Source organism: Ovis aries, chromosome 24 (genome assembly GCF_016772045.2).
Source record: "Ovis aries strain OAR_USU_Benz2616 breed Rambouillet chromosome 24, ARS-UI_Ramb_v3.0, whole genome shotgun sequence".
NCBI classification, from domain to species: Eukaryota; Metazoa; Chordata; class Mammalia; order Artiodactyla; family Bovidae; genus Ovis; species Ovis aries.
In genome coordinates this window covers 17,686,289-17,714,039 of record NC_056077.1, presented here as the reverse complement: position 1 = coordinate 17,714,039, position 27,751 = coordinate 17,686,289, and the positions used below count along the sequence as shown (strand labels likewise).

Sequence of the window (27,751 nt, the reverse complement as noted above, 5' to 3'; positions counted from 1 at the left end):
ATTTCTATTATTAAATAAACAAAAGCTTACAGCCCTGTGAGAGAATAGAAGCGGAAACAGGAAGAAGGAAGAGGGAAGCTACGGGAAGGGGCAGAGAGTGCTACTGCAGAGAAGTACGTAACTAGATTGGTACATAACTAGACTGGTACATACCCAGGGCACTGCAGCAAATGAGAAGGGTGTCATAGGATATTTCAAATTTCTAAGGAAATATAATAAATCTCAACTCTGTCAAGACACTGAGACAACTATAAGCTTGATATATTTCTGAGTTTCAACATTAAATTGTGTGATAAAAAGCAGATACGATGCAAAAAAATAAAAAAATCAATGTTCAGTTTAGTTCCAAGGTTTCAGAAGTTGTATGATACCCAGTAGGCACACACATCCCATAGAAAGTCATGAATGAAATAAAAACAATATTTTTCTATCAGTCTATGCCTATTATTTTCACAATAATAGAAATATTATTGCTTAAGCTGCCTAAGTCATTACGATATAAATATTTAAATTGTTTAGACCTACTTTTTTTTTTTAATAAAAAAAGGAACTGTTAAGGTTTTTTTTTTTGGTCAAGGACACCATGAAAAATTTACTGAGACATTAAAGGAACCTCTGACTCAGATATAAATTTCCAAAAATAGTTCAAGATAGTTACTTACCACTGAGAAAAGAACTGAGAAATCGTGAAAGTGTGCAATTACTTTCTTAATTATTGACTGAAGCTGCAAAACAAAATGAAAAACACATCTTTAATAAAACTTGGATATTTTTAAAAAGGCAACCCTGTCTCATAGCATGCAATCACAGTTACAATTAGGGAAATCTGGCGTGCAGAAGAGTAGGGAATTATTCAGTTAGGTTAAGTCTTGTCTCAGTTAAGTCTGAGTTTACCCATTTTATTCTACACTTAGAGGAAGAACTTCTCAGCCTCAATCTCCTCTTCTCCAAAGCAGTATCTTGCTCACTGGGAGGATTAAATGAGATGGCTCGGCTACAGTGCTTAGAGCAGTGCCTGCCCGTCCATGTTCTCTGATCAAGGCAGCTATGAATATTCAAGAGGTGGGTAAACTTTTTCTATAAAGGGCCATACAAGTCATCACAACTACTCAATTCTGCTACTACAGCTGGAAAGCAGCCATTGACAATATGTAAGCAGATGGCTGGGTGTGAGTTCCGATAAAACTATTTGGGCTACATGGGCCATGATTTATAGATCCCTATTCTAGCCAATAAAGAAGGCTGAGTGCCAAAGAATTGATGCTTTTGAACTGTTAGAGTTAGAGAAGACTCTTGAGAGCCCCCTGGATACAAGGAGATCAAACCAGTCAATCCTAAAGGAAATCAACCCTGAATATTCATTGGAAGGGCTAGTGCTAAAGCTGAAGCTCCAACACTTCGGCCACCTGATGCAGAGAACGGACTCCTTAGAGAAGACCCTGATGCTAGGAAAGACTGAAAGCAGGAGGAGAAGGGGACGACAGGGGATGAGATGGTGGATGGCATCACAGATGCAATGGACATGAGTCTGAGCAAACTTGGGGAGAGAGTACAGGATAGGGAAGCCTGGGGTGCTGCAGTTTATAGGGTCGCGAAAAGTTGGATACTTAGCAACTGAACAACAATTCTAGCCCATGGTCAGTTCAGTCAGTTCAGTCGCTCAGTCGTGTCCGACTCTTTGAGACCCCATGAATCGCAGCACGCCAGGCCTCCCTGTCCATCACCAACTCCCGGAGTTCACTCAGACTCACGTCCATCGAGCCCATGGTAGTCCTGGGTTTTTTGACTACTTCAGTGGAGAGACACTGGTCTGAGTCTGACAGCGAGGTCAAAGGCCACGGCACTACCCGTGGATGATGGCACAGTCTGTGAGGCCTGTCCTGGATACCCAGATACTGATGTCCACCACCCCTCACCCTGACACACGCAGAGTCTAGTGACACAGCCTTGGCATGGGAGAACCAAGGAGGCACTTTTTCTAAATGAAATATAAACTCCTATCCTTGGTTGCTGTCAAGAAGGGAAAGTTTACTGACAACTACTCTGCTTATACTAAAAACACTGGTGTTTGTTTAAATCATCTGCAAAGTAAACGGCTCATGGTCAGAAATACAGAATACTAATAGTACACACCATTTCATAATTAAGCACTTGACTAGGTCATCAAGCAAAAGGACTTCAAAATGTCGTGACAATGTTCTGACACAGAGCATTCAAAGATAGTGCAATATGGTCTGGTTCAAATAGCTCCTGAAACGTTGTCCACAGCAACTAACCCTTTAGAACAAGAAATCTCTTTTTTACTACTTAAGTACACTTACAAATGAGCTTCCCTAGTGGCTCAGATGGTAAAGCACTTGCCTGCAATGCAGGAAAATTGGGTTCAATTCCTGGGTCTGGAAGATCCCCTGGAGAAGGGAATGGCTACCCACTTCAGTATTCTTGCCTGCAGAGTTACAGGGACAGAGGAGCCTGGCAGGCTATAGCCCCTGGGGGGGTCACAGAGTCAGACACAACTAAGTGACTAACACTAACACACTTACAAGTAATGTTTAAGAAGATTTTTTTCCCTTCAATATATCATTATGAAATGCTGAAACACAAAGAAAATTCAATGGAAATATAGAAAACACTCACTCACCACTGAGATTCTACAAGGGCTAATATTTTGCTCTATTTGCTTTATCTCCTCATCTATCTATTGATCCAATGTAAGAATTTTTAAAGCATGTGTAGATTGTGTATTTATAACTTTTTACCATGAAATCATTTCAAACTTACAGAAATGTTGAAAAGAACAGTATAAAAAAACTCGCAAATTCTGTAAAGAAATACTATGTCATAAAAATAAAAACTCCAAACAAGAAACTAACATGTAATATAGTATTATTAACTAAAGTACAGATTTTGTTCAAATTTTACAAAATTTTATGCTAGTGTTCATTATTTGTTTTCATGATGCCTTATTCATGATTCCACATTGTGTTTAGCTGCATTGAGCAACTTCAGCTACGTGCAACAAATTCTTTTCACTTTTATTCTGTTCCGAATATTTTCTAATTTTCCTTGTTATAGCTTCTTAGATACATCTACTATTTAAAAGTGGACATTTAATTTTCAAATTCGTGGGTTTCTTTTTTAAGTATCCTTTGATATTAATTTCTCATTTTGATGTTTATTTCTCATTTAAGTGCTTTCTTCTCTGCAATTACCTTCTGCATTTTTTCAGTTTTTTTTTTTTTTTTTTTTTTTTTTGAGGCTCTCAGTGGCTAAGCCAAAGATCTCTCCTGGTAAATGTTACATTATACTTGAAAATATGTGGGTTATTTTCAAATATTTTTTGATACTGATTTCTAACATAATTCCATAGTGATAAGACAACAGACTCTATGATTTCAATACCTTTAGACTATGAAATTTTTGCACCTTGTTTTACATTCCTGGATATGTTCCAGTGTCTCCTGATTTACAGTCTATGGGAACTTGAATTCGTATCCTGCTGTTGTGTGAAAATTGTACACATCTTAATTATGTTGAATTGGTTCATAGTGTTTTTCAGGTCTATTATATCCTTCTATTTTCCTGTGTATTCATTCTACTAATTTTTGAGAGTTTGATACTAAAACTCCAACTAAAAATCTTAATTTATCTACTTAAGAAAAAACTGTAATACATAGTGGAACTATATGTAACTTTGTTCTGCATTTTCCAAGTTTCCTGTAAATGTGTTTTTATACTTTTATAATTTTTAAAAATGCTTAAAAAAACTCCCATGCTCTCTTTATCCAAAGTCATCGATCTTTAGTATTTTGCTAACTTTGTTTTATTATCCTGTCTATGAGGTAAGACATATTACATTTTTCCTGAACCATGTTAAAGTAGCTTGCATGTATCATGACCCTCACCCCTGAATACTTCATTTGTATTTCCCAAGAATAAACATATTCTCTGATATTTCCATTTTGTCATTATCAAATTCAGAAAAGTTAATACTGATATAACTTTAACACTTTAATCTGTCATTTGTATCCCAGGCTTGTCAGTTGTGTCAGTAAGTTCTTAACAGCCTTATTTTTTCCACTCTGCAGTACAGGATTCCGCTCAGGATCATTGAACGGATTCTGTTTTCATGTCTCTATAGTCTGTGTTGATTTGAAACAGTTCCTTAACCTTTGTAGCACTGACGGCAATGATTTGGCAATGCTTTGGCTATTACCTTTTAGCATGTACCTCAATTTGGACGTGGTGGAGGAGCCTGGTGGGCTGCAGTCCATGGGGTCGCTGGGAGTCAGACACGACTGAGCGACTTCACTTTCACTTTTCACTTTCATGCATTGGAGAAGGAAATGGCAACCCACTCCAGTGTTCTTGCCTGGAGAATCCCAGGGACAGGGAAGCCTGGTGGGCTGCCGTCTATGGGGTCGCACAGAGTCAGACATGACTGAAGTGACTTAGCAACAGCAGCAGCAGCAGCAGCAGTGTTACCTCCTAATTAGAGTCAGCCATGCGTTCTCGACTGGAATGCTACATGGATGATGCTGTGTCTTTCTCAGGGTACCGTATCTGCAGGCATGCAATATCCCACTTGCTGATATGGATTTTGACTGTCAATGGCTGTCCAAATTCTCCACCGTAGAGTCACTATTTTTCCCCCTTACAACTAACACTCATTCTACAGGAAGAGATACGAAAATATCCTGCTCCTCATCGAACATCCCCTCCAGATTTAGCATTCACTGATGATTCCTGCCTGAGGATGAAGAATGATTCTTGTCTTTACTGAGATGGCTGCAGACAGTGATTTTTCAACTCTACCATTTCTTTCACATTTCGCTGATGGCACCCCTATCCGCCTGACCCCTCATCTGTATCTATTTATTTACCTATTCTTCATAAAGGCCAACTCCTGCGTTCTTATTTTACTCAATGGATTATAATTCGTTATTGTGTTTATTTCTTTTGATGTTCAAATTGGGGCCCATGACAGCCCCTTTAACGCTACTCCCGTGCCCATTTCACCTGCCCGCAGCAGCTCTTCCTTACTTCCTGGCACAAGAAAATGCTCAGGTTCACCTTGCACCTTCCCTATCCTAGACCTGGAGTAGGCTTCTTCTTCACAGACTCCTGCAGTTTTATTCTCCTGATGTGCCCCCCGCTGAAGACAAAGGGCTCACAACCAATATGGGCAGCTGTCTGGAACATAGGCTGACCCCTGGGCATCTTTTAAAGTTGCTTTTGCATATAACAGAATGACAGTATAGTAGAATTCCCTTGTCTCTTAGGAATGAACGGCATTAAAATTATTATGTTCAAGTTTTCGGTAAATTGGGTCACTGGCAGTCAAGGTCTTATCAGAATTCCCCAACTAAAATTTTAATGCACATCAGAGAAGACTCAGAGCAGCAGGAAGAAGAGGAGGAAATGGCAGCTTCTCAGATCTTGTGGTCTCTAAGCTGGACCTGATCACCTTTCTGGAGCAACTGAATGATCCCAGGAGTATAAGGAGAATGGAGACAACAGCCATATTCCCAGAGTACATCATGAGAAATGCTGGACTGGATGAAGCACAAGCTGGAATCAAGATTGCTGGGAGAAATACCAGTAATCTCAGATATGCAGATGACATGACCCTTAGAGCAGAAAGCGAAGAAGAGCTAAAGAGCCTCTTGATGAAACGGAAAAAGAGACAGCTTATGTTCCAGGATGTGACCACAGAGGAGTGGGAATGCCTGGATCTTGGTCAACAGGAATTATACAGGGACGTGATGTTAGAGAACTATAGGAACTTGGCCACTTTGGGCCTTGTGGTTTCTAAGCCGGACCTTGTCACTTTTCTGGAGCAAATGAAGGAGCCCAGGAATAAAAGGAGAATGAAGACAGTGGCCATATACCCAGCTTTGTCTCCTCATGACACCCAGGATTTGATGCCAAGAATCCAGGGTTAGAAGATGTATTCCCAAAAGCAAACCTAGGAAAATATAAAGCATTTCACCACAGAAATTTACATTTAATGAATGACTGGGAATATACGAGGCCATATGAAAGACAGAGGATGTTTATATGGACATAAAGAAACTGAGATAGTTACACATAAGGCAAACATTACTGCAAAAAGTCAAGTCAAACTGGGGAGAACACCAACTTCAGTCTTTAACATCTGATGAGAACTGTAAGTTTTTAAAAAAAGATTTCCATCCTTTTTTGAAACATACCTGTTCTCTGAAAGGAAACGTAGAAAGCCCGGAAGGTAATCTAGTGTCTACTACAAATACTCATTCAAACAATACTCAATATAGCCTTAGACTAAGCAAATATTCAAGCATATCTGAACACCAGACATTTAAAAATGAGGGGGAAAACTCACAATATAATCAATTTGAGGGATTTGTGAGCAGTGGGTCATTAGTCTTCCACCAACAGATATTTTCTCCCCATGCCAAAATGGGTAATGTTGATAATAATGGAAGAGATATAATCCAACCATCACTGTTCAATACATCCCATGGTATGGTTAATATGGAAGATCTTTCGATATATAATAAAATGAAATGAGTCAACCCTTAAGTAAGAGCTCCAGCCCCAATAATTGCAAGAGTATTTATGATGGAGTGAGATTCAGGCAATAAAACTGGGTATAAGGTTGAAAGAGACTCAAACCTTATGAAACATCAGGGACCTGAATCTTCACACAGGGATTCAAAAAGTAATAAATGTACAAATATCTTTTATCAGATGTCAGGTCTTTCTCTATAAAGAGTACTCATACTGGAGAGAAGACTCATAATTGTAGTGAATATGATAACATTTCTAATCAGTCTTCAGCACTGGTTCAACAGCAGACTACTCAGAAGTCACAGAAAGAAAACAAGTGTAAGATATGTGGGAAAGTCTCTAATAACTCATCCGATCTAAGTAGACATAGGAAAATTCATACAGGAAGGAAACCTTTCAAGTGTACAGAATGTAGCAAAGCATTTATTCATCACTCACATCTTACTCAACATCAGCGAATTCATACTGGAGAGAAACCTCATAAATGTACAGTATGCGGCAAAGCCTTCAATCAGAACTCAACTCTTACTCAACGTCGGCGAACGCATACTGGAGAGAAACCTTATAAATGTAAAGAATGTGACAAAGCCTTTATCCGTTGCTCACATCTTACTCGATATCAGAGAATTCATACTGGTGACAGACCTTATCATTGTACAGAATGTGGTCAAACCTTTATTCGAAGTTCAACATTAACTGCACATATTCCAATCCATACTGGGGAGAGACCATACAAATGTAAAGAATGTGGCAAAACCTTTATTACAAGTTCAAATATTACTCAACATCACCAAATTCATATGGGGGAGAGATGTTTTAAATGTATGGAATGTGGCAAGGCCTTTATCAACAGTTCTTGTCTTACTGAACATCAGCGAATCCATACTGGGGAGAGACTGTATAAATGCATTGAATGTGGCAAAGCCTTTAATCGGAACTGAAGCCTTACTACACATTTGCGAGGTCATACTGGAGAGAAATCTTATAAATGTACAGAATGTGGCAGAGCCTTTAGTCATAGTGGTCATCTCACTAAACATCTCAGAACACACGCTGGAGAGTGATGGAACAAGTGATGGAAGACGTCTGCCCTAAACATACATCAGAAAACAAGAGTTTATACCAGAAACCTATGGAAATGTTGTAACAAATATGTAGAAAAGTATTTAATCAAAACTCAAATTGAAATAAATATCAGAGGCTGCATACTAGAAAGTATTCCATCAACCCTCTTTTCTAAATTTTCTCTGAAGGAGAATTACTGTAGAGAGCAATCCATAGTTAAAAAACATAGAAAATGGATATATTAGCCAGGATCATGAGATGAAGGTTAATGGTTAGAAAGCTACACTTACTAGCAATGTATCTTTGTTTACAATGACTTGATTTGAGACTAGTTGAAAAGCAAAATGAATGTAATTCAATGCTCAAATAATCCATACTATGCTTTGTTTCCAGTGTGAATGAAAACAGATTTTTGACGGTTTATGCCTCAAAGATTAGCCTTTTTATGTTGTGTTGCAACCATTTCTATTTATTCTCCATTAGAAGATGAAGAATACTGTAATGTAAAATGTACAATGAACATCTAAACGGAGATGTTTGTCTTTGATATGAAATATCCTGGGAGGTTGCCGTGATGTGTAAGACAGAAGTTGGTTCTGTTTTTTTTTTCATATTTATTTATTTAGCTGTATCAGATCTTAGTTGCAGCATGTGGGATCTATTTCCCTGACCAGAGATTAAACCCAGATTCCCTGCATTGGGAATGCGGAGTCTTAGCCACTGGACCACCAGGGAACTTCTCCAAAAGTTGGTTCTAAATTTTCAATAGTTGTATCACTTGAATTGTAAGAACACAATCACAGTTCACTACAGTATTGATGTATCTTTATAATATCAACATAAGGGAAGTATATTACTTGACAATGTTGAAATAAAGACACCTTCTGTAATAACCTAGAAATGTATTAGAAACCCTTTCCAGAAAAGGCATGTAATTAGTGTAATTCTTGTTTCCTAGGCTTTGTTTTGTAAGTCATAAAAATAATGATCCTCACATCCTTTTATCAGAAAAATGAGTATCTTTCTCTACTTTTAATCTGATTTGATCATGGATCATACTGTGGATTGTAAAATGTTTGATTTCAACCTTGTGTGAAATTAATACATGGTTATTAATAAAAGTGAATGGTTTCTAGTGTTTCAAAAAATAATAAAATTTTAACACACATCAGTCTTCATATGACCCCAAGACCCTGACCACCCACAAAAGCATGACCTATCTTCTCTACACATTTTATTTACTCTACTGTACTGACCAAAAGCCTGCTGTGCACAACTATGTCATTTTTCATTCCATCAACAAATAGCTAGTGGCTGCTCAGTAGATTGTAATAATGAGCCATTTTAATTAGCAAGTGGTGAACAATTCTTAAATGAGTAAAATGTTAAGAATTCTAAAATTTGTACAAGAATATGGAACTAATTTTCTTATATTAAGTGAGTCAGGACACCAACCTAGGCGATAAGTGCCAGAACATCATGTTATCAAATATAAAATAAAATCTTAATTAGGTTTGAAGTTACTTTACAGTAAGTGATCCTGAGCTGGATTCTATACTAGAGGGGAAACAAAAATCTGCTATTAAGGACACTGAACCCACTGACAAAATTGGAATATGGACTGTAGAGAGGCGAAAGTAAGATATTAATGTTAAATTCCCTGAAGTTGATAAACTAAACTGTGGTTATAAAGGAGGATGTCCTTGTTCTTAGGAAATGCTCATTGAACTCGTTAGAGGCAAAAATGGCATGATGGATGCAATTTACCCTCAACTGGTTTTAAAAAATTTTACATACACATGTAGGAATATGTGTGCATATGTGTACATACAATGATAATGATAAAGTAAACATGGAAAATATTCACAGTTAGTGAATCTGGGTAAAAAATAATAGGAGCTTTCTGAGCTATTCTAACTTCCCAATAAAGTCTGAATTTATTTCCAAATAAAAGTTTAGCTTAACTGAAGAACATAACCATCTTACTTACTCATGCCAAGCAACTGTACATCCCACATCACACCTCACTCAATTCTCACAACCACTCAGATAGGACTATTATTTTTCCCATTTTACAGGTAAGAAAACTCAGGCACAGCAAGACAAAGTAACTGATTAAAGGGCACATGGCTGGGACATGGGAAGGTTAGGACTCAAATCCAGGATTACCTGACTTGACAGCCTGACCCCCATGCAAAATACTTATTTAATGCAACAGAATAAAATTCCTGACAATGTGGAAATGAGAAACATAAAGCTGTCACCTGAGGATAGGAGTCTTCAAAGGCACGATCTGGAGTCATATGCTTGATGACATCAGCCAAAATGGTGTTCACCTCTCGTTTCTAAGAGGGGAAAAAATAAGACCTGTGTTAGACACTGAATGACAGTTGTTGACCATTTTTCTGGTAGAAAGAACTAACATTTTCAGAGTATAGCACACACCTTCCAGGAAACAGTTTCAACTACTCTGCTACAAGTAATGTTAGAGGGAAAATTCCACCCATATCACAGCCCTAAAGACAGCTATGTCTGCACCAAGTCAGGACTGAAACACTGATCTCAAGGTTCTGGAGTATTACTGTCCCAGCTTTCCCTGAGTGCTGGTGAAATCCAACATGCCACTTTCTGCCCACCCACCCTGGGCCCCTCCCCGGTGCTGCAAAGAGCAGCGAGGCTCTGTAAGAAGAGCATGGGCTGGGTAACCCAATGCCCACTGTACCGCACTTTTCTCAGCTGTGTTAGGGGCCAGCCAACTACAGCCTAAATCCACCCTGGTGCCTGCTTTCATACAACCCAGGAGCAAAGAATGATTTTACATTCACACTAAAAGAATAATATTTGGTGACAAGGAAAATTGTATGAGCTTCAAATTTCAGTGTGCATAAAAAAGACTTATTAGAACAGAGTCATGCTCACTCATGTATGATCTACGGTTGCTTTATGTACAGTGGCAATGATGGACACGTGTATCATAACAGATCACGTGGTCCACAGAGTCTCACATACAGGAATAGTGGCCTTCTACAGAAAAAGCAAGCTGATGTCTGGTCTGTATAACCGGAACAGTGAAGTTTACTGACAAGGTCAATTCGAAGCAGTGCAGCGTCCTGGCACATAGCACACCATCTAAACAGTTGCCAGTATGTACTCGTTTTATGCTCATTGAACTCCCCAGCATGGACATCATTATCCCCATTTTACAGATAAGGAAGTTAAGGTTCAGAGAAGTTAAATGGCTTAGCCAGTGTCACAGCACTAAAAAAAAAAAAAATCTCACAGTGGCACTGAAAGGAACCAAAGCTTCTTAGAGAAAGGGCTGATTAAAATGTGGGATAAGAAAGCACAAGGGAGGCTGGAGCATCTTATATAGAAAGCAAAGAAGGTATCAAGGACTACAGAGAGTATGTCAGGACTCAGAAGCCACCCTAATAAAGCACTCACTGGATGAAGATGGGACCACTGAGCATCAGTAAGAATAATATAACTGCAAGGACTGATACACAGCAAATATATTTCAACCCAAGAATCCCTGAAGATACCAACAGCAACTACTACTCACTGGTCACCTTTGGGGATGCTAGGAGATTGACTCATTCTAAAACCTAGTAAGTAACAAGGACAAAAATGAGCATCTTGCCTTTCTGTACAAACTGTACCTCAGGGTAACCAACTAGGTGGCATGAAAAGTTTCTCTTCATATCAATACAAGTATTCCAGCTAACAAATACAGGAGAAATGATAATAATTTTGAAAATCACTATTTTGCAACCCATGATAAACCATGAGATGAATGCACTTTGGTGGCCACTCGCATCATGGAGAAACAACCAGATACCATGAGCCTTCCAGGAGAAGCACCACACCAGCAGCCATGGTGTCAGAAAGTCAAATACACGGCTGATGAAGAGCCTGTCTCCAGAACTAACAGCCAATTTACAGGAAACGCTGGAGGCAGAAGAACATGCTAACACCACCACAGGGATGCCTCTGGCCAGTCCAGACCGGGAAACTCTACAGGACAAAGGACCCGATTTCTTCAATAAATAAATAACAGAGTCAAAAACGAGGGGAACAGGGAGGGAAGGAAAGAAAGAGGGGAAGAGAGGGGAACTTAAAGGTTAAAAGGACTCAGATTAAAGGGTTTTACAACATATGCGCTTAGCCCGTTTTAATCCTGACTGAACAAAGTATGAAAACCTTTTGAGACAACTAGGGGAAATCTGAATATTTATCAAGTTTCAATGGTACTAAAAGATTTATTAATTTTCTCCGTTAGGATAATATATTGAGATTTTGTTTCAGAAAAGGAAATTCTATATCAGAGCTATACACTGAGATACTGACTGGTGAAACACGATGATTAAGCTGCGCTTCAAAATAATCCAGGGGTGGGGAGAAGGGGTAAGGTGCAAATGAAACAACATTTGTCATAAATTGGTCACTTCTGGGTAATGAGTACAAGGGAGATCATGTGCTAGAAGTTTCCATAAAACAAAAACTGGATGAAAGAAAGAGAATTAACAGACTATCATTTACAATAATGCTCAAAATGAGGCAAAACCCATCTCGAGTTAAGAGGCCAGATGGTGTTTATGTTCAACTTCCAAGGCCATGACTGAGAGGGAAGGAAGTATGGGGGGCTTCAGGTTGGGGTGGGGATGGGGAGTTATTTCTTTATCTAGACCATGATTCCCTGGGTGTATCAGTAAAGATTCACTGAACAGCAAACTTGCTGTTTCTGTAAGCTTTCTTCATATAGGTTAAACTTCAATATTTTTCAAAGTTTATTAAAATAAACACCTGGCAACAGGATTTAAAACCACTTCTACCTGCTTCTAAAGTCTCTGCTCATTGACAAGACCAGTATTTCCCAAGCTGAGCTTCTAGTCTGGGCCTAGAGAAAGAAGCATCTTTGCTTGCTTAGAAAAAAATTAAATTACAAGCAAATCAAATATGTTTGGGAAACACTGCTGACTAGACTTCCATGGAAAGTCACAATGAACTTTAGCAATAAGCATCTAAGGTGTATTGTGGTGAAAAAAAAAAAATCTGCTTAACTTTGTAAAATGCAGTATTTCCCAAACTTACATGTAAGTGTGAACCCTTTTGTTATAGCTCACATATTAATGCTTCATTATACTGAAAAAGGTGTAATTTTCACAAATTAAGGATAATTAGCATCACAAAATGCATAAAGGTCTATGCTAGATTTATTCACAATTATGAACATGAAAAAAAACATACAACACATAATACCACAAAAACAATAGCATAGTACACATACCGTGAAATGCTTGCAGGTGTACTCCACCCACACTTCAGCACAATTAATGTAGTCCTACAAAGAAAAAGCAGAGACGCCTTTACAATTGACCATATGGCAAAAACTCGTAATGTACCAATTCCTTCAAGGGCTCTGAAACTACTGACAGGGATTTCAAAAGTCATGTACAGAAAACTCTGGTCCATTGATAGATTCTACCTCTGAGAGATGAGATGAGAAAATATAAGTTGCCTGAAACTAATTAGACTTTCATTCCAGAATCACTACTTGGACCAAAACAGAAGTCTGGGAAGCTCTGGCCCGCCTGGAGAACGGGAAGAACCGCAGGGCAGCAGAGATAACACTGGGGAGTCCTCATCATGTCTCAAGGACCACAGAAAATTCACGCATTGTTTAAGATGTGATATTTCAATGTCCTGAGAAAAAACAGGTCTCCTGCCTTTAAAAACAAACCATTTGTCCTAGAGAGGCGAGATGTATATATGTTGTAAAAGGGTTAAGAAAGCACAAAGGTTTTAGGTAAGAAAGGATGTGTTAGATTCAAGTAGGAAAGATAATGATATGGGTATGGAAACAGTGATGACCAACTTAGTAAGGCTGTCTGCTCCAGAAAACAGGCAAATGGGAAAAAATGTCCAAGGAAAAATAGAATCTGGGACTTCCCTGGCAGTCCAGTGGTTAAGACTCCATGCTCCCAATGCAGGAGCCGTGTGTTCGAACCCTGGTCAGGGAACTAAGATCCCACATGCCACAAGGTGCAGCCAACAAAAAAGAATGGAAAAATAGAGTCTGCAAGGATGCCTCTTCTGTTCTGACACCTCACAGAAAAGAAAGAAGAAAGTGGAGGGGAGAAAACAGTTATCTCATTCACACAAGAAAAGACAGGAACATTCTAAGGTCTAACAGAAATGCTAAGAAGGACTTAATGAGGACAGTATGAAGTTAAAAGTCTGGAGAAAATTGTTATTATGAGCTTTTGATGCAAGGTTGCTTTTAAGTCCTGCAGTACAGGCACCAGAGGCCCAGAGGCTTTTGACATAAATATCGTAAATAAGCTGTTTTCATTACCAATCAGTTTAAGTTAAACAGGGAATTTCAATAGCTGGAGTTTAGCAAAGATTTTGCTGAACACAGGTTTAGGAAATGGCAACCCACTCCAGTATTCTTGTCCAGAAAATTCCATGGACAGAGGAGCCTGGCAGGCTATACTCCATGGAGCAAACAGTCAGACACGGCTGAGCACAACACAGGTACACAATTGTGTAAACAAGCTTCTAATTTTTCTAAATTATACCACTGTCCTTAATACACTATCATAAATGTGCTGATTAACAAGGGTTTATTTTAAAGTTTATTTATTTGTGCAGGTCTTAGTAGCAGCATGTGGGATTTAGTTCCCTGACCAAGGATCAAACCCCGGGCCCCCCACATTGGGAGCACATAGTCTTAGCCACTGGACCACCAGGGAAATACCCAGTAAGGGGTTTATAACTGGGTTCATTTTAACACTTCCTTCTCAATAAATGATCCAATCAAATGCTACCTCCAATATTCACTTACTTGTTGTGTTATGGTCTGAATGTTTGTATCCCCCTTGAACACATATGTTGAAATCTTAGCCCCTGATGTGATGATGTTAGGATGTAGGGTTTTGGGGCAGTGGTTAGGTCATGAGGGTGAATACCCTGTGAATGGAATTAGTGCCCTTGTAAAAGGGACCCCAGAGGTCTTCCTCCCTCTTTCTGCCATGTGATGAGGAGAAGCTGACAGTCTGCAATCGGGAAGAGGGTCCTCATCAGAACCCAACCATGCTATGTTGCTGCTGTTGAGTTGCTACGTCATGTCTGACTCTTTACAACCCCACGGACTGTAGCCCACCAGGCTGCTGTGGCCACAGAACTTCTCAGGCAAGAATCTTGGAGTGGGCTGCCATTTGCTTCTCCAACCAACCATGCTGGCCCCCTGATTCTGTACTTCTAGCCTTCAGAACTATGAGAAATAAATTTCTATTGTATAGAAGCAACATGGTCTATTATATGCTGTTACAACAAACTAAATAAGTACATAGGACAGAAGTGCAGAGTGTGATGAAGCTTGGCCACAAAGACAGCCAATACCATTCCCCAGTGGTACCCACATAAATCGCTGGCATGTTCCCTAAAAGGAAGTGAGGCATAAAACCCAAACCTACAGAATGATGACCAGCACTACACGCATTGCTGCTGCTGCCGCTGAGTCACTTCAGTCGTGGCTGACTCTGTGCGACCCCACAGACAGAAGCCCACCAGGCTTCCCCATCCCTGGGATTCTCCAGGCAAGAACACTGGAGTGGGTTGCCATTTCCTTCTCCAATGCATGAAAGTGAAAAGTGAAAGTGACGTCACTCAGTCATGTCCGACTCTTAGTGATCTCATGGACTGTAGCCTACCAGGCTCCTCCGTCCATGGAATTTTCCAGGCAGGAGTACTGGAGTGGGGTGCCATTGCCTTCTCCGACTACATGCATTATAGCAACTAAAATCAGTTGGTTCCTCTTCCTAAGACTTCCCGTGTCAGAAGTATGCGGAGAAAGAGGCTTCAGCTGTCCATTCAAGGGATGGAAATTGGAATTCCCTTTTGCTAATTACTGGCTTGACTGCTGATCTTCAATTTAGAGTTATCTCAATAAATTGTGTTTTTTCAAATCCAAATATAATTTGACCTTTAAACAATGCAGGGTTTAGGGACACTGATCCTCTATGCAGTCAAAAATTATGTATAACTTATAGCCAGCCCTCTGTATCCATGATTTCTCTGTATTTGCAATTTCGCTTCTATGCATTTAACCAACCAACAGTTGTATAATATCATGGTATTTACCACTGAAAAAAAAATTATCCACGTATAAGTGGATCTGTGCAGTTCAAACCCATCTTGTTCAAGGGTCAATAGTGCTATCGATTGCTGCACTTAGAATGCTCTTTGCAAAGCTATAGGTCTTTTCAAGTTTCAAGTATTCATAATTTTACGCTTCTCATTCGTCTTAAGGCCACAAGAATAAGACATAATAGGGACACAAAAATCAAGAAATACATCTTTAAAGTTGTAAGTTCTCCATTACAGGTTGACAAACAATACAACTAAATGAAGAAGATTTCATTTTTTTAAAAATAAGGATGATTAGTTGAAAGAGAAATTTTTTAAAGAAAGAGCATACTACATAACTTGGGCACAAAGCAGTCAAAACAAGGTCTAAATTGTCACCCACCTGTGGATTCTTCAATTTAGTGATAACTTTCCAAGCTTCATTGAGAATCTGAAGTCGATCACTCTCAGGAGGATCAGCCAAGGCCAAGTTTAACCCCAGGGAGCGAAAAAGGAGATGCTAAGAAATATAGCAAACATTACGATCTCAGAAATTAAAAATCAGGGTAACTTAAGAAAATAAAGGCAAGGGCTGTCATAGTCGGCCTATCTCAAGGTTAATCTTCCAAAGACCATTTCCTGAAGTCCTACCACAAACTTATGCAAGTTAGACTGAGAAGGTCGAAACAAAGAGCTGGCTCTGTGAACTGGTCCGGTCTGTGGGCCATACTATTCTCCTGGACAAAGTTTTGCATAATTAATGGATGAAGATATAGTTTTAAAGATATAACACCAAAGTTTTTCCTAAATACTTCATAGTGAGCCAACTGGTTAGATTTAAGACTCACAGAGGCCTGACTCTCGGCAATTACACATGCCTCACAACCCCAGTCGCTCACTCGTCCTCCTCTGCACTCTTCAGAAACACAGCCCTCACCTGTTTTCCTCTTGGCCCGAGCTGCCCCCGACATCAGATTCCCTCTCCCTGGAGAGCTGTCAGGCAAACACTGCCTATCTGTTCTCCACCAAGGATTAAGTCAAGAGCCTACCTTAGGGAAACCGGACTCGTCGCACTCCTTAATCATGCCAATGAAATCCATGGACCTTGCAGCAATGAACTCGGCCCGGAAAGCCGACATCACAGAGTTCAACAGCAAGGCACTGCAAGACACATATGCCCCACGTCAGCAAAGCTTCCCTTTAAGAAAGTTGCTTTCATTTTAGGATGTATGCTGTTAGAAAAGATGACTGACAACCCTTTAATGGTAGCGTTGGGGAAAAAAAGATTGCAGTAAAAAGGCAACCTCTAGAGACTAACACAGTGTTTTGTGCATATTCAGAGCTTGATAAATATTCAACTGGCTGGAAGAATGGAAGATGGGTAGATGGATGAGTGAATGGGTGCACAGATCAGTGGATGGAAAGTAACCAAATCCATTTAAACAGAAGAAATGGAGGGAGCCTTCAGTGCACTAATAAAACTAAACATTAAGTAACAATACTGATCCAAGCTGCAAATATATAACCACATCGCCTATGAAAAGCACTGTTCTAGGACCTAGGGACACAGTGGTGAACAAAACCCACTCCAGGCTCCTCATCTACCACTGAAAGGACAGTGGAGGAGAAACCTCTTAGGCCTAGAAGATAAGAATTCAAGTTTATCCTGACTTTATCACTTATCACAGCCCCACAGGGAAAGCACTGCTATTATACCCAATTTATAGATGAAGAGATGGAGACACAGAAAGGTCAGAAAGAGTGGAAAGGTCAGAAAGGTCATAAAGCTAAGAAAGAGTGGAGCCAATATCAGAAGCCAGGCAACTGGACTCCAGCATTCTTGAGGTCAGGTGCTATCCTGCTGCTCTGTAGGCCTCTTGCCCATGCAAGCATGCCAAGCTCAAAAAAACCCAGCTGATTCTATTTTCAAACACAGGCTTTATGAATTTCAAAATACTTACTTGTTTCCTAGCTTCTTACATCTCTCCATCATCTCTGTTAGCAGAGCCTAATTAAAAAAAAAAAAAAAAACCATCAAGTTGGGGGATCTAAAGCAACACTTCTCATGAGCAGATTTGCAAAGTAATACTCTAAAATAAATGCAGTCATTTACACACCTATTTCTATAATCCTCAGTGTTTGGTGGGATGGGGAGGATGGAGGAGAAAACAAGCTCACTCCTGTGGCATTTAGCGTAATGGGGAAGAGCTAGGGCCCTGGTCATACGCACCGCTGGGTTCAAATCCAGTCTCACCAACTACTTTTCTTCATCTGTAGGCAGATGATACAGGTGGTACCATGCCACCTGCAGATTCCTACAGGACAATGAGAGTGGTACCACCTGTGCTCTAGGGTACCAGTGAGAATGCAATTTGCTTTACTCCCCACCTCTCCTAAGATTCCCCTGGAGAAGGGAACAGCTTACCCACTCCAGTATTCTGGCCTGGAGAATTCCATGGTCTGTATAGTCCATTGGTTGCACAGAGTCAGACATGACTGAGTGACTTTCACTTTCCACCTCTTCTAGACCCTCAGTGTTCCTCCCCTTTCACGAGGTGTCTGTGGAGCTCTAAGTAAAATGAATAACACTGGGCCAGTCACAGGGAGAAGCGCTTGACAGTCATGCTGCCACTTGTCACAAACCCTATGAGGCAGGCTCTCAATTCTCCCATTTCACAGATGAGAAACCAAGCTACTGAACAGTGACACGGCTGGGCCAAGATGACATGGCTAGTTACGGTGGGCTGGACATGACCTGGGAAGTCTGGCATCAAAGGCCATGCTCTTCACTCCACTTCCTCTCAAGTGCATTTTGAAGCATTTTTTCCCCAAAAGAAAATAAATGTTTTACTCATTGGAATACTATTACTGGTTTTAGAGCTATCTTAAGACAATTATGCATCTTTAAAAGAGCTCTTGTTATTAAGAAAATCAATAGAAAGAAGTATCTCATAGTGCAGTGGTTTGAGGAAAGTTTCAAACGGCACAGACAAGGTCAATCCCAAGACAAAAGAGCTAATAACAGTAGCCTTGACACTGAGCACTCACCAGGCACCCAGCACTAGGCACTGGGCTTCCCTGGTAGCTCAATGGGTAAAGAATCCGCCTGCAATGCAGGAGACCCCAGTTCGATTCCTGGGTCGGAAAGATCTCCTGGAGAAGGGATAAGCTACCCAATCCAATATTCTGGTCTGGAGAATTCCATGGACTGTATAGTCCATGGGGTCGCAAAGAGTCAGACACAACTGAGCGACTTTCACTTTCACTTGAGTGCTTTATATACCTTTTCCCATTCACTCTTCACAATGGCCTTTGAGACCCTGTCTGTTATCCCTATTTTACAGATAAGAAAGCCAAAACTCAGCTAGGTTAAGACACTTCCTACTAAGTGGCAGAAATGAGATTTGCACCTAAGTCTGGCCAGGATATCAAAAAATAAAATGAGTCTTTTTAAGTGCAATTCCACTTTTTTCAGCTGTGTCCTTCCGTGTCCTGGGTGTCCCTGAATAATTAAGGTGATCGTTGATTGTGGGGATACTATCAATACCCTAGAACCCCTATTTTATTCAGATTTCTGTCTTTGTCCAACAAAAATCAGGTTGGGTCCTGTTCTGGAGTGAATTATGTTCCCTCCATTCATTTGTTGAAGCCCTAACCACAATGTGACTGTGTTTGGAGATAGGGTTTTTAAAGGAGTTAATTAATACCAGGTGAGGTCATAAGGGCGCAGCCCTAATCCAATAGGACTGCTGCCCTCATAAGAAGAGGAAGAGAGGCTAGGGACACATGTGCACAGATGAGAGGACCAGGCAAGGACACAGTGAGAAGACTGGTCTGCAGTCCAAGGAGAAAAGTCTCACCACAGACCAACCCCGCTGGGACCTTGATCTCAGACTTTCCAGCCTCCAAAACTGTGAGAAGATACATTTCTGTTGTTTAAAGCCACTCAGTCTATCATGGAAGCCTGCTAATATCTGAATCGCCACTAACTCCCAAGTTAATGGTGTTAGAAGGTGGAGCCTTTGGAGGTGATTAGGTCTTAAGGGTGGAGCCCTCATAAATGGAATCAGTGCCCTTATAAAAGCAGCTCTGGAAAGCTCTCTTGTCCCTTCTGCCACGTGAGCACACAGCCAGAAGATACAATCTATGAACCAGGAAGTAGGCCCTCACCAGATACTGTATCTGCCAGCATCTTGATCTTGGACTTCCCAGCCTCCAGAACCATTAGAAATAAACTTCTGTTATTTATAACACGCCCACTATGTGGTGTTTTGTTCCAGCTGCCTGAATATACTAAGCAAACTAACACAGGCCCAAGTCAATCACGGTGGTCTCATTCCCCTTGCAAGTGGTGGGTTTAGACAGGGCACATGACCGATTTTTCTTGCTACTGAGATGGGGGCTTAGAGGAAAGTCTTCCTGTTCTTAAATAGGAATTGGAGGAACTGAAGACTCCCGATCTTCCTGCCTCTGGATTCTGCCATGTCTGGGCGTGATGCCTGGAATGGCTACAGCCACTGTGTTGCTATCTGGTGATGGCAGAGCAGAGAGAACAGAACCCGCCTGGCCCAGGGCCTTCATTTGCTATTCAAGAGAACACACTGAGTTATCTCTGTAGGGCCAGTTAAGTGTTCCTTGCAGCCAGAGCATCCCAACTGATGATAAAATTGACAATGTCACAAAAGACCTCCCTAACCCATTCGTAGGGGATTCAATATTTGAAAAGTCATTCATGAAGAACAGTATCAAAGTGGTTCCTGGGAAAGCTGAATAAGAGATACTTATAACGATCACACTGATACTCCTCAACACACACAAGTAATCACTCATTCAACACTTGCCTGTGAAGCAACAGCAATGTTATTGCTGTTGTTCAGTCACTAAGTTGTGTCTGACTCTTTACAACCCCATGGACTGCAGCACACCAGGCTTCCCTGTCCGTCATCATCTCCCAGAGTTGGCTCAAACTCATTTTCATCACATCAGTGATGCTATCCAACCATCTTATCCTCTGCTGCCCCCTTCTCCTCCTGCCCTCAATCTTTTCCAGCATCAAGGTCTTTTCCAATAAGCCACTATTCTAGGCACTAGGAATAGGGCAGTGAGGAAATCAAGACAGAAATCCATGCCCTTGGGCGGCTTATTCTCTATCTCATACACACACACACAAACGAATGAGAAAACCTTGGTCCAGCACTTCTGAAAAGACAAAATGGGACAACTGCTAACATAGGGACAAAATGTTCTGGCCATTAAGACAAATGCCTTAAAAGCTCTCTTTTCACGGAAGATGAATACACTAAAAATGCATCCAAGAATATAACTCAAAAAACAAAAAAGGCTCCACTGTCATTACCCTAAGTGTCCACAGAGCCAAATGGCTATAGACCCCAGGAAGATCTATTAGCAGTTTTTGTTTTTTTTTTTTCCAGAGAGTGACAGGATTGACTACTTTCAGCAAGAACAAGAGGAACAACAGTTCAAACCAGTCTGAGATCGAAACAAGCCTGTTGTTGGCTGAGATAAAACACTGAAAAACTTGCAGCTCAGAATATACATTTACAGACACATCAGAACTTGAAGTTTCATTAGGCTCCTACACTTATTTGGCTATATATTTGCTTTTTATAAAAATAAGAAGTGCCTTTGGACAGAAGTTCAAACAATACCGTCATGTATCAAGTAAAATATGCATGCCCTCATTCCCAACTCCCTCTTCCTAGGGATCATCAGTGTCAACATTTGGTGTCTAATCTTTCAAGGCCTTTGTCTATGTTCTATGAATATATAGCTTTTGTTGTAGAAGACTTTTGTTTTACAAAAATGGACACTTGCTATATGGACTATCAATATGGAGAGACAATTTGCCTTTTTTGCTCAAGAATCTGGCACGGGGCTCCCTCCTCCCATGTTAGTGCTCATAAATCCATCTCTCTAAGCCTGAGGAATCCACACCATGTTTATAACATTATTTTTCAAACTGCTCCAAATTGATGACATTTTTGAAAAGTTTTATTTGTAATCAACTATAGACTCATAAGAAACTGCAAAAATAGTACAGGTGCTGGTTACCCATCACTAAGCTTCCCCCAATGGTGACATCTTACATAACTATAGTGTACTGTCAAAGTTGAGAAAGTGACATTGGTATAATGTTAATATAATTAACTAGACCTTTTCACCAGACTCTTCATGTACCTTTTTTTGTAGGGGAAAGGATACATCTTTGTGATATTTCATTAACATATTTCACTTTGCATAGCCACCATTATATCTAAGGATGTCTCCAGATTAGGGTTATTCACCCACTCCAAAAGTACAGGAAGAGAAAAAAGAAGTTGGGTCAATAACACATTTCTGTTTTCTAACAAGGGAGGGACTTGTGGTTAGAACTCTGTGCTTCTATCTGCAGGGGCTATGGGTTTGTTCCCTGATCTGGGAACTAGGATCCCACATGCCACAACTCAGCAAAAAGCAAATAATAATAAATAATTAAAATAATCTTGAAAACCTAACATATTTCTGATTTCTAAGCTAAGATTAACTCATATGAAGCCCAGACTGCGCTAGAGATGTGTAATTCTACTTTTAATAAGTAAATATGCTTACAATCAGTCTTTATAATTATTGCTCTGTTAAAAAGTAAACTAAATAATACATATATCGTATTTTCGTTATTTTTCTAGATGAAATAAACATGTAAACTGTAGGCAAAATTATAAACTAATCTGAAAAGATAAAACCTCTTTCCTCTAAACCAGAGTTACTGTGATTAATTCTCAAAGGAATAAAATATGTCAATGTGAATAAAAAGAACTTTTATACCAAAGGCATTAAAAGGAGAATTTTTTATTCTTCTTTCTATTATTTACCTTTCTCTGGGGTTTCTTCCCTAATTCAAAAGAATGAAAATAACACACATGTATGCTTGAGAGGGATTTATCAATCACCAACACTGGTCTTAGATTTGCATTGCCAGTCGAATTGTATTTTAGAATGTTAAAAGAGCAGTTTTAATAGCCAACAAAACAGTCCGAAATGGAGTACTTGGGTGCAGTCTCAAAAATGACAGAATAAGCTCTGTTCGTTTTCAAGGCAAACCATTCAATATTACAGTAATCCAAGTCTATGCCCCAACCAGTAATGCTGAAGAAGCTGGAGTTGAACGGTTCTACGAAGACCTACAAGACATTCTAGAACTAACACCCAAAAAAGATGTCCTTTTCATCATAGGGGACTGGAATGCAAAAGTAGGAAGTCAAGAGATACCTGTAGTAACTGGCAAATTTGGCCTTGGAGTATAAAATGAAGCAGGGCTAAGGCTAATAGAGTTTTGCCAAGAGTACGCACTGGTCATAGCAAGCACCCTCTTCCAACAACACAAAAGACTCTACACATGGACATCACCAGATTGTCGATACTGAAATAAGATAGATTATATTCTTTGCAGCCAAAGATGGAGAAGCTCTATACAGTCAGCAAAAACAAGATCGGGAGCTGCCTTGTGGCTCAGATCATGAACTTCTTATTGCCAAATTCAGACTTAAATTGAAGAGAGTAGGAACAACTACTTGATCATTCAGGTGACAAATCCCTTATGATTATACAGTGAAAGTGAAAGTGAAGTCGCTCAGTCATGTCTGACTCTCTGCAATTCCATGGACTGTAGTCTACCAGGCTTCTCTGTCCATGGGATTTTCCAGGCAAGAGTACTGGAGTGGGCTGCCATTTCCTTCTCCAGGGGATCTTCCTGACCAGGGATCGAACCCAGGTCTCATGCATTGCAGGCAGACGCTTTATACAGTGAAAGTGACAAATAGATTCAAAGGATTAGATCTGATAGACAGAATGCCTGAAGAACTATGGATGGAGGTTCATGACATTGTACAGGAGGCAGTAATCAAGACCATCCCCAAGAAAAAGAAAATGCAAAAAGGCAAAACGGTTGACTGAGCAGGCCTTACAAATAGCTGAGAAAAGAATAGAAGTGAAAAGCAATGGAGAAAAGGAAAGATATTACCCATCTGAATGCAGAATTCCAAAGAATAGCAAAGAGAGATAAGAAAGACTTCCTCAATGATCACTGCAAAGAAATAGAGGGAAACAATAGAAATGGGAAAGACTAGAGATCTCTTCAAGAAAATTAGAGATACCAAGGGAACATCTCATGCAAAGATGGGTACAATAAAGGACAGAAATGGTATGGATCTAATAGAAGCAGAAGATATTAAGAAGAGGTGGCGAGAATACACAAAAGAACTATACAAAAAAAGATCTTCATGACCCAGATAATCACGATGACGTGATTACTCACCTAGAGCCAGACACCCTGGAGTGTGAAGTCAAGTGGGCCTTAGGAAGCATCAATACCAACAAAGTTAGTGGAGGTGATGGAATTCCAGTTGAGCCATTTCAAATCCTAAACGATGATACTGTGAAAGTGCTGCACTCAATATGCCAGCAAATCTGGAAAACTCAGCAGTGGGCACAGGACTGGAAAAGGTCAGTTTTCATTCCAATCCCAAAGAAGTGCAAGGCCAAAGAATGTTCAAACTACCACACAATTGCACTCATCTCACATGCTAGCAAAGTAATGCTCAAAATTCTCCAAGCCAGGCTTCAACAGCACGTGAACCGTGAACTTCCAGATGTTCAAGATAGATTTAGAAAACGCAGAGGAACCAGAGATCAAATTGCCAACATCCGCTGGATCACAGAAAAAGCAAGAGAGTTCCAGAAAAAACATCTACTTCTGCTTTACTGACTACACCAAAGCCTTTGACTGTGTAGATCACAACAAATTGCGGAAAATTCTGAAAGAGATGGGAATACCAGACCACCTTACCTGCCTCCTGAGAAATCTGTATGCAGATCAAGAAGAAACAATAAGAACCAGACAGGGAACAACAGACTGGTTCCAAATCAGGAAAGGAGTATGTCAAGGCTGTATACTGTTACCCTGTTTATTTAACTTATATGCAGAGTACATCATGCGAAATGCTGGCTGGATGAAGCACAAGCTGGAATTTAAGATTGCTGGGAGAAATAACAATAACTTCAGATATGCAGATGACACCACCTTTATGGCAGAAAGTGAAGAGGGACTAAACAGCCTCTTGATGAAAGTGAAAGAGGAGAGTGAAAAAATTCGCTTCAAGCTCAACATTCAGAAAACGAAGATCCTGGCATCTGGTCCCATCACTTCATGGCAAACAGATGGAGAAACAATGGAAACAGTGACAGACTTTATTTTCTTGGGCTCCAAAATCACTGCAGATGGTGACTGCAGCCATGAAATTAAAAGACACTTGCTCCTTGGAAGAAAAGCTATGACCAACCTAGACAGTATATTAAAAAGCAAAGACATTACTTTGCTGACAAAGGTCCATTTAGTCCAAATATGGTTTTTCCAGTAGTCATGTATGGATGTCAGAGTTGGACTATAAAGAAAGCTGAGAGCTGAAGAACTGATGTTTGAACTGTGGTGGTGAAGAAGATTCTTGAGAGTCCCTTGGACTACAAGGAGAACAAACCAGTCAATCCTACCGAAATCAGTCCTGAATATTCATTGGAAGGACTGATGCTGACGTTGAAACTTCAATACTTTGGCCATCTGATGTGAAGAACTGACTCATTAGAAAAGACCCTGATGCTGGGAAAGATCAAAGACAGGATGAGAAGGGGCCAACAGAGGATGAGATGGTTAAATGGCATTACTGACTCGATGGACATGACTTTGAGCAAGCTCTGGGAGTTGGTGAAGGACAGGGAAGCCTGGCATGCTGCAGTCCATGGGGTCACAAAGAGTCAGACAACTGAGCGACTGAACTGAACTGCACTCATATTAACAGTAAGAGCACTGGGACAGCAGTCCCATGGTTCAATTTGTTTAAGTCTCACTTTAATAGTATAGCAGTTACTAGAATCAAAGTCTAAAGCAAAGTAGTCAAGCAAACAAATCTGCTGGTTTCAGAGTCACTCTGAAAATGGCTACACGGCTTCTTTCTAACTGTGTGACTATAACAAGTTTCTAAGCCTCAGGTGCCTCATCTATAAATGGCAATAACAGCAACACCTAGCTTGGGGAAGCTTTGAAAGTGAATTAACACAGCCAAATAAAATAACTGGGCTTCCCCACTGGCTCAACAGTAAAGAATCCATCTGCAGTGCAAGAGATGCAGGGGACTCAGGTTCAATCCCTGGGTTAGGACGTTCACCTAGAGGAGGAAATGGCAACCCACTCCAGTACTCCTGCTGAAAAATCCCATTGGATGGAGGGCTACAGTCCATGGGGTCGCAAAGAGTCAGACAAGACTGAACAACTGAGCCACGGACACAAGTGAAGTAACCAACACAGGCAGACCTCAGAGATATTGCAGGTTCTGGTCCAGACCACTGCAATGAAGTAAATATCTCAATAAAGCAAGTCACACAAGTTTTTTGGTTTCTCGGTACATATGAAAATTATGCTTTACACTATTCTGTACACTATGAAATGTGCAATGACATTATGTCTAAAAATAAGTGTATATATATGTATACACACCATAATTAAAAAACACTTTATTGCTAAAAAATGATAACCATCATCTGAACCTTCAGTGAGGTGTAATTTTTTTTTTTGCAATAGTAACATCAAAGATCACTGATCATTGATCACCATAACAAATAAAACGAAAAAGTCTGAAATGTTGTGAGAATTACCACAATGACACAGAGACATGAAGTGAGCAAATGCTGTTGGAAAACTGGCACCAACAGACTTGCTTAACGCAGAGCTGGAGAAAATGAACTAACTGCACAGTGCATCACAGCACAGTGCTACAAAAGTAGGGCTGCCCGTGGGGCGCAGCGCAGAGGGAGCCTCAGAAAGAGGCAGTTGTGTTAAGGGCTCCGAGCTCAGCAGCATCTCTGACCCAACTCCATGCTCCATTTCTTCACAGCCAACCAACACTGCCTTCTACTCTCTTCCTGAAAGGTCACAAAACTCTAACAAAGGGCATTTGTTATAATGTTAAGTGAGGGGAAAGCATCAGAAAGGCATACGGGAAAAATTTCTCATGTGCAAAACACAACTGTAATAACAGAGCAAGAGTGAAAGTGGAGAGAGAAGTATTAAAAAGCAAACGCACCAGAATGTTAACAATGGCCAGTTACTCAGCACAGAATTTTAGGTGGCTCTTTTTCTCCTTTTAACCTATCTTTTCCAAAGTCTTTCCAATGAATATGTACTTATTAAAGAATGTTTTCTGATTATGAAAATCCTCTCCTATCCATTCTGCCTCTTGTTTTTTCCATGGCTGCCAACTGGTACTCTTCTAATCCATCTGGTATGCTTCTGCCAGTCTGATCTTCAAGCACCACTTTTTTCAAATCATCTCCCTGATCAAAAATCTTCAAGAGCTGCCTGGTCTCCGCAACACAATGATCAACAACCTCTGCACCCTGGGCCACTCCCAGGCGGCCAACTTCCTCACTCGTCTCCGGTAATGCATGTCTCCTTACTATGCCTCTTACCTGTCAGTCTATACAGGTCTCTTCCCTCAACCCCTCCTTACTGCCCCCTGACTCATCTCCTGCCCTTCAAATCAGTCCAGGCCCCATCTCCTGTTAAGACCAAAGATAACGATGATGACCACCCCCATCTGCCTGCTGCCTGTCACACCAATCTTGGTCATGTGCTGACGTGCACTATCACAGTCATCTCATGAGAGCCCTTTGAGGAAGGTTCCATTTATCAGCCCCATTTTACAGCTGATAAAACTGAGGCATCAAGAGGTCAAGCAGCCCAAGCCAACACAGTCACAATTTGAACTCAGTTCTACCTCACTACCTGCCCCAGCCTCTACCACCTTCCTCTTCTTTCCTTCAACAGTGACAACCTGCATCACACAGCTGAGCACAGCATTACAGGATTCCATACCAGACCCAGACAACAAGCTGCTGAAAATGGTAAGCTTACCAAGGAATTTGTTTTCACTGCCCAAACCATGTTTTATGAAAC

General features: G+C 40.4%; 2 protein-coding genes and 1 pseudogene across 6 annotated transcripts in view; 2 read left to right on the top strand and 1 right to left on the bottom strand.

The window, feature by feature from the left end:
* VPS35L (VPS35 endosomal protein sorting factor like) overlaps positions 1-27,751 on the bottom strand; it is a 141,055-nt gene that overhangs the window by 56,224 nt on the left and 57,080 nt on the right. For all 5 annotated transcript variants that reach the window (XM_060405751.1, XM_060405752.1, XM_060405750.1 and 2 more), the window contains exons 15-20: positions 17,709-17,755; positions 16,797-16,908; positions 16,151-16,267; positions 12,905-12,958; positions 9,882-9,962; positions 663-725 (exon numbers count right to left, since the gene is read on the bottom strand). In XM_060405751.1, coding sequence (XP_060261734.1) covers positions 663-725; positions 9,882-9,962; positions 12,905-12,958; positions 16,151-16,267; positions 16,797-16,908; positions 17,709-17,755 — 474 coding nt within the window. The remainder of the gene's footprint in view (positions 1-662; positions 726-9,881; positions 9,963-12,904; positions 12,959-16,150; positions 16,268-16,796; positions 16,909-17,708; positions 17,756-27,751) is intronic.
* Positions 5,670-5,945, top strand: LOC114110641 (KRAB domain-containing protein 5-like). Its single transcript, XM_042240637.1, has one exon. The coding sequence runs from the start codon at positions 5,670-5,672 to the stop codon at positions 5,943-5,945; it is 276 nt and encodes a 91-aa protein (XP_042096571.1).
* On the top strand, positions 6,711-7,666 carry LOC105604689 (zinc finger protein 502-like; annotated as a pseudogene).

What these genes read in the sequence shown, in the direction of transcription:
- LOC114110641 (XM_042240637.1), top strand. Translation starts at nt 5,670, where the DNA reads ATGAAACGGAAAAAGAGACAGCTTATGTTCCAGGATGTGACCACAGAG.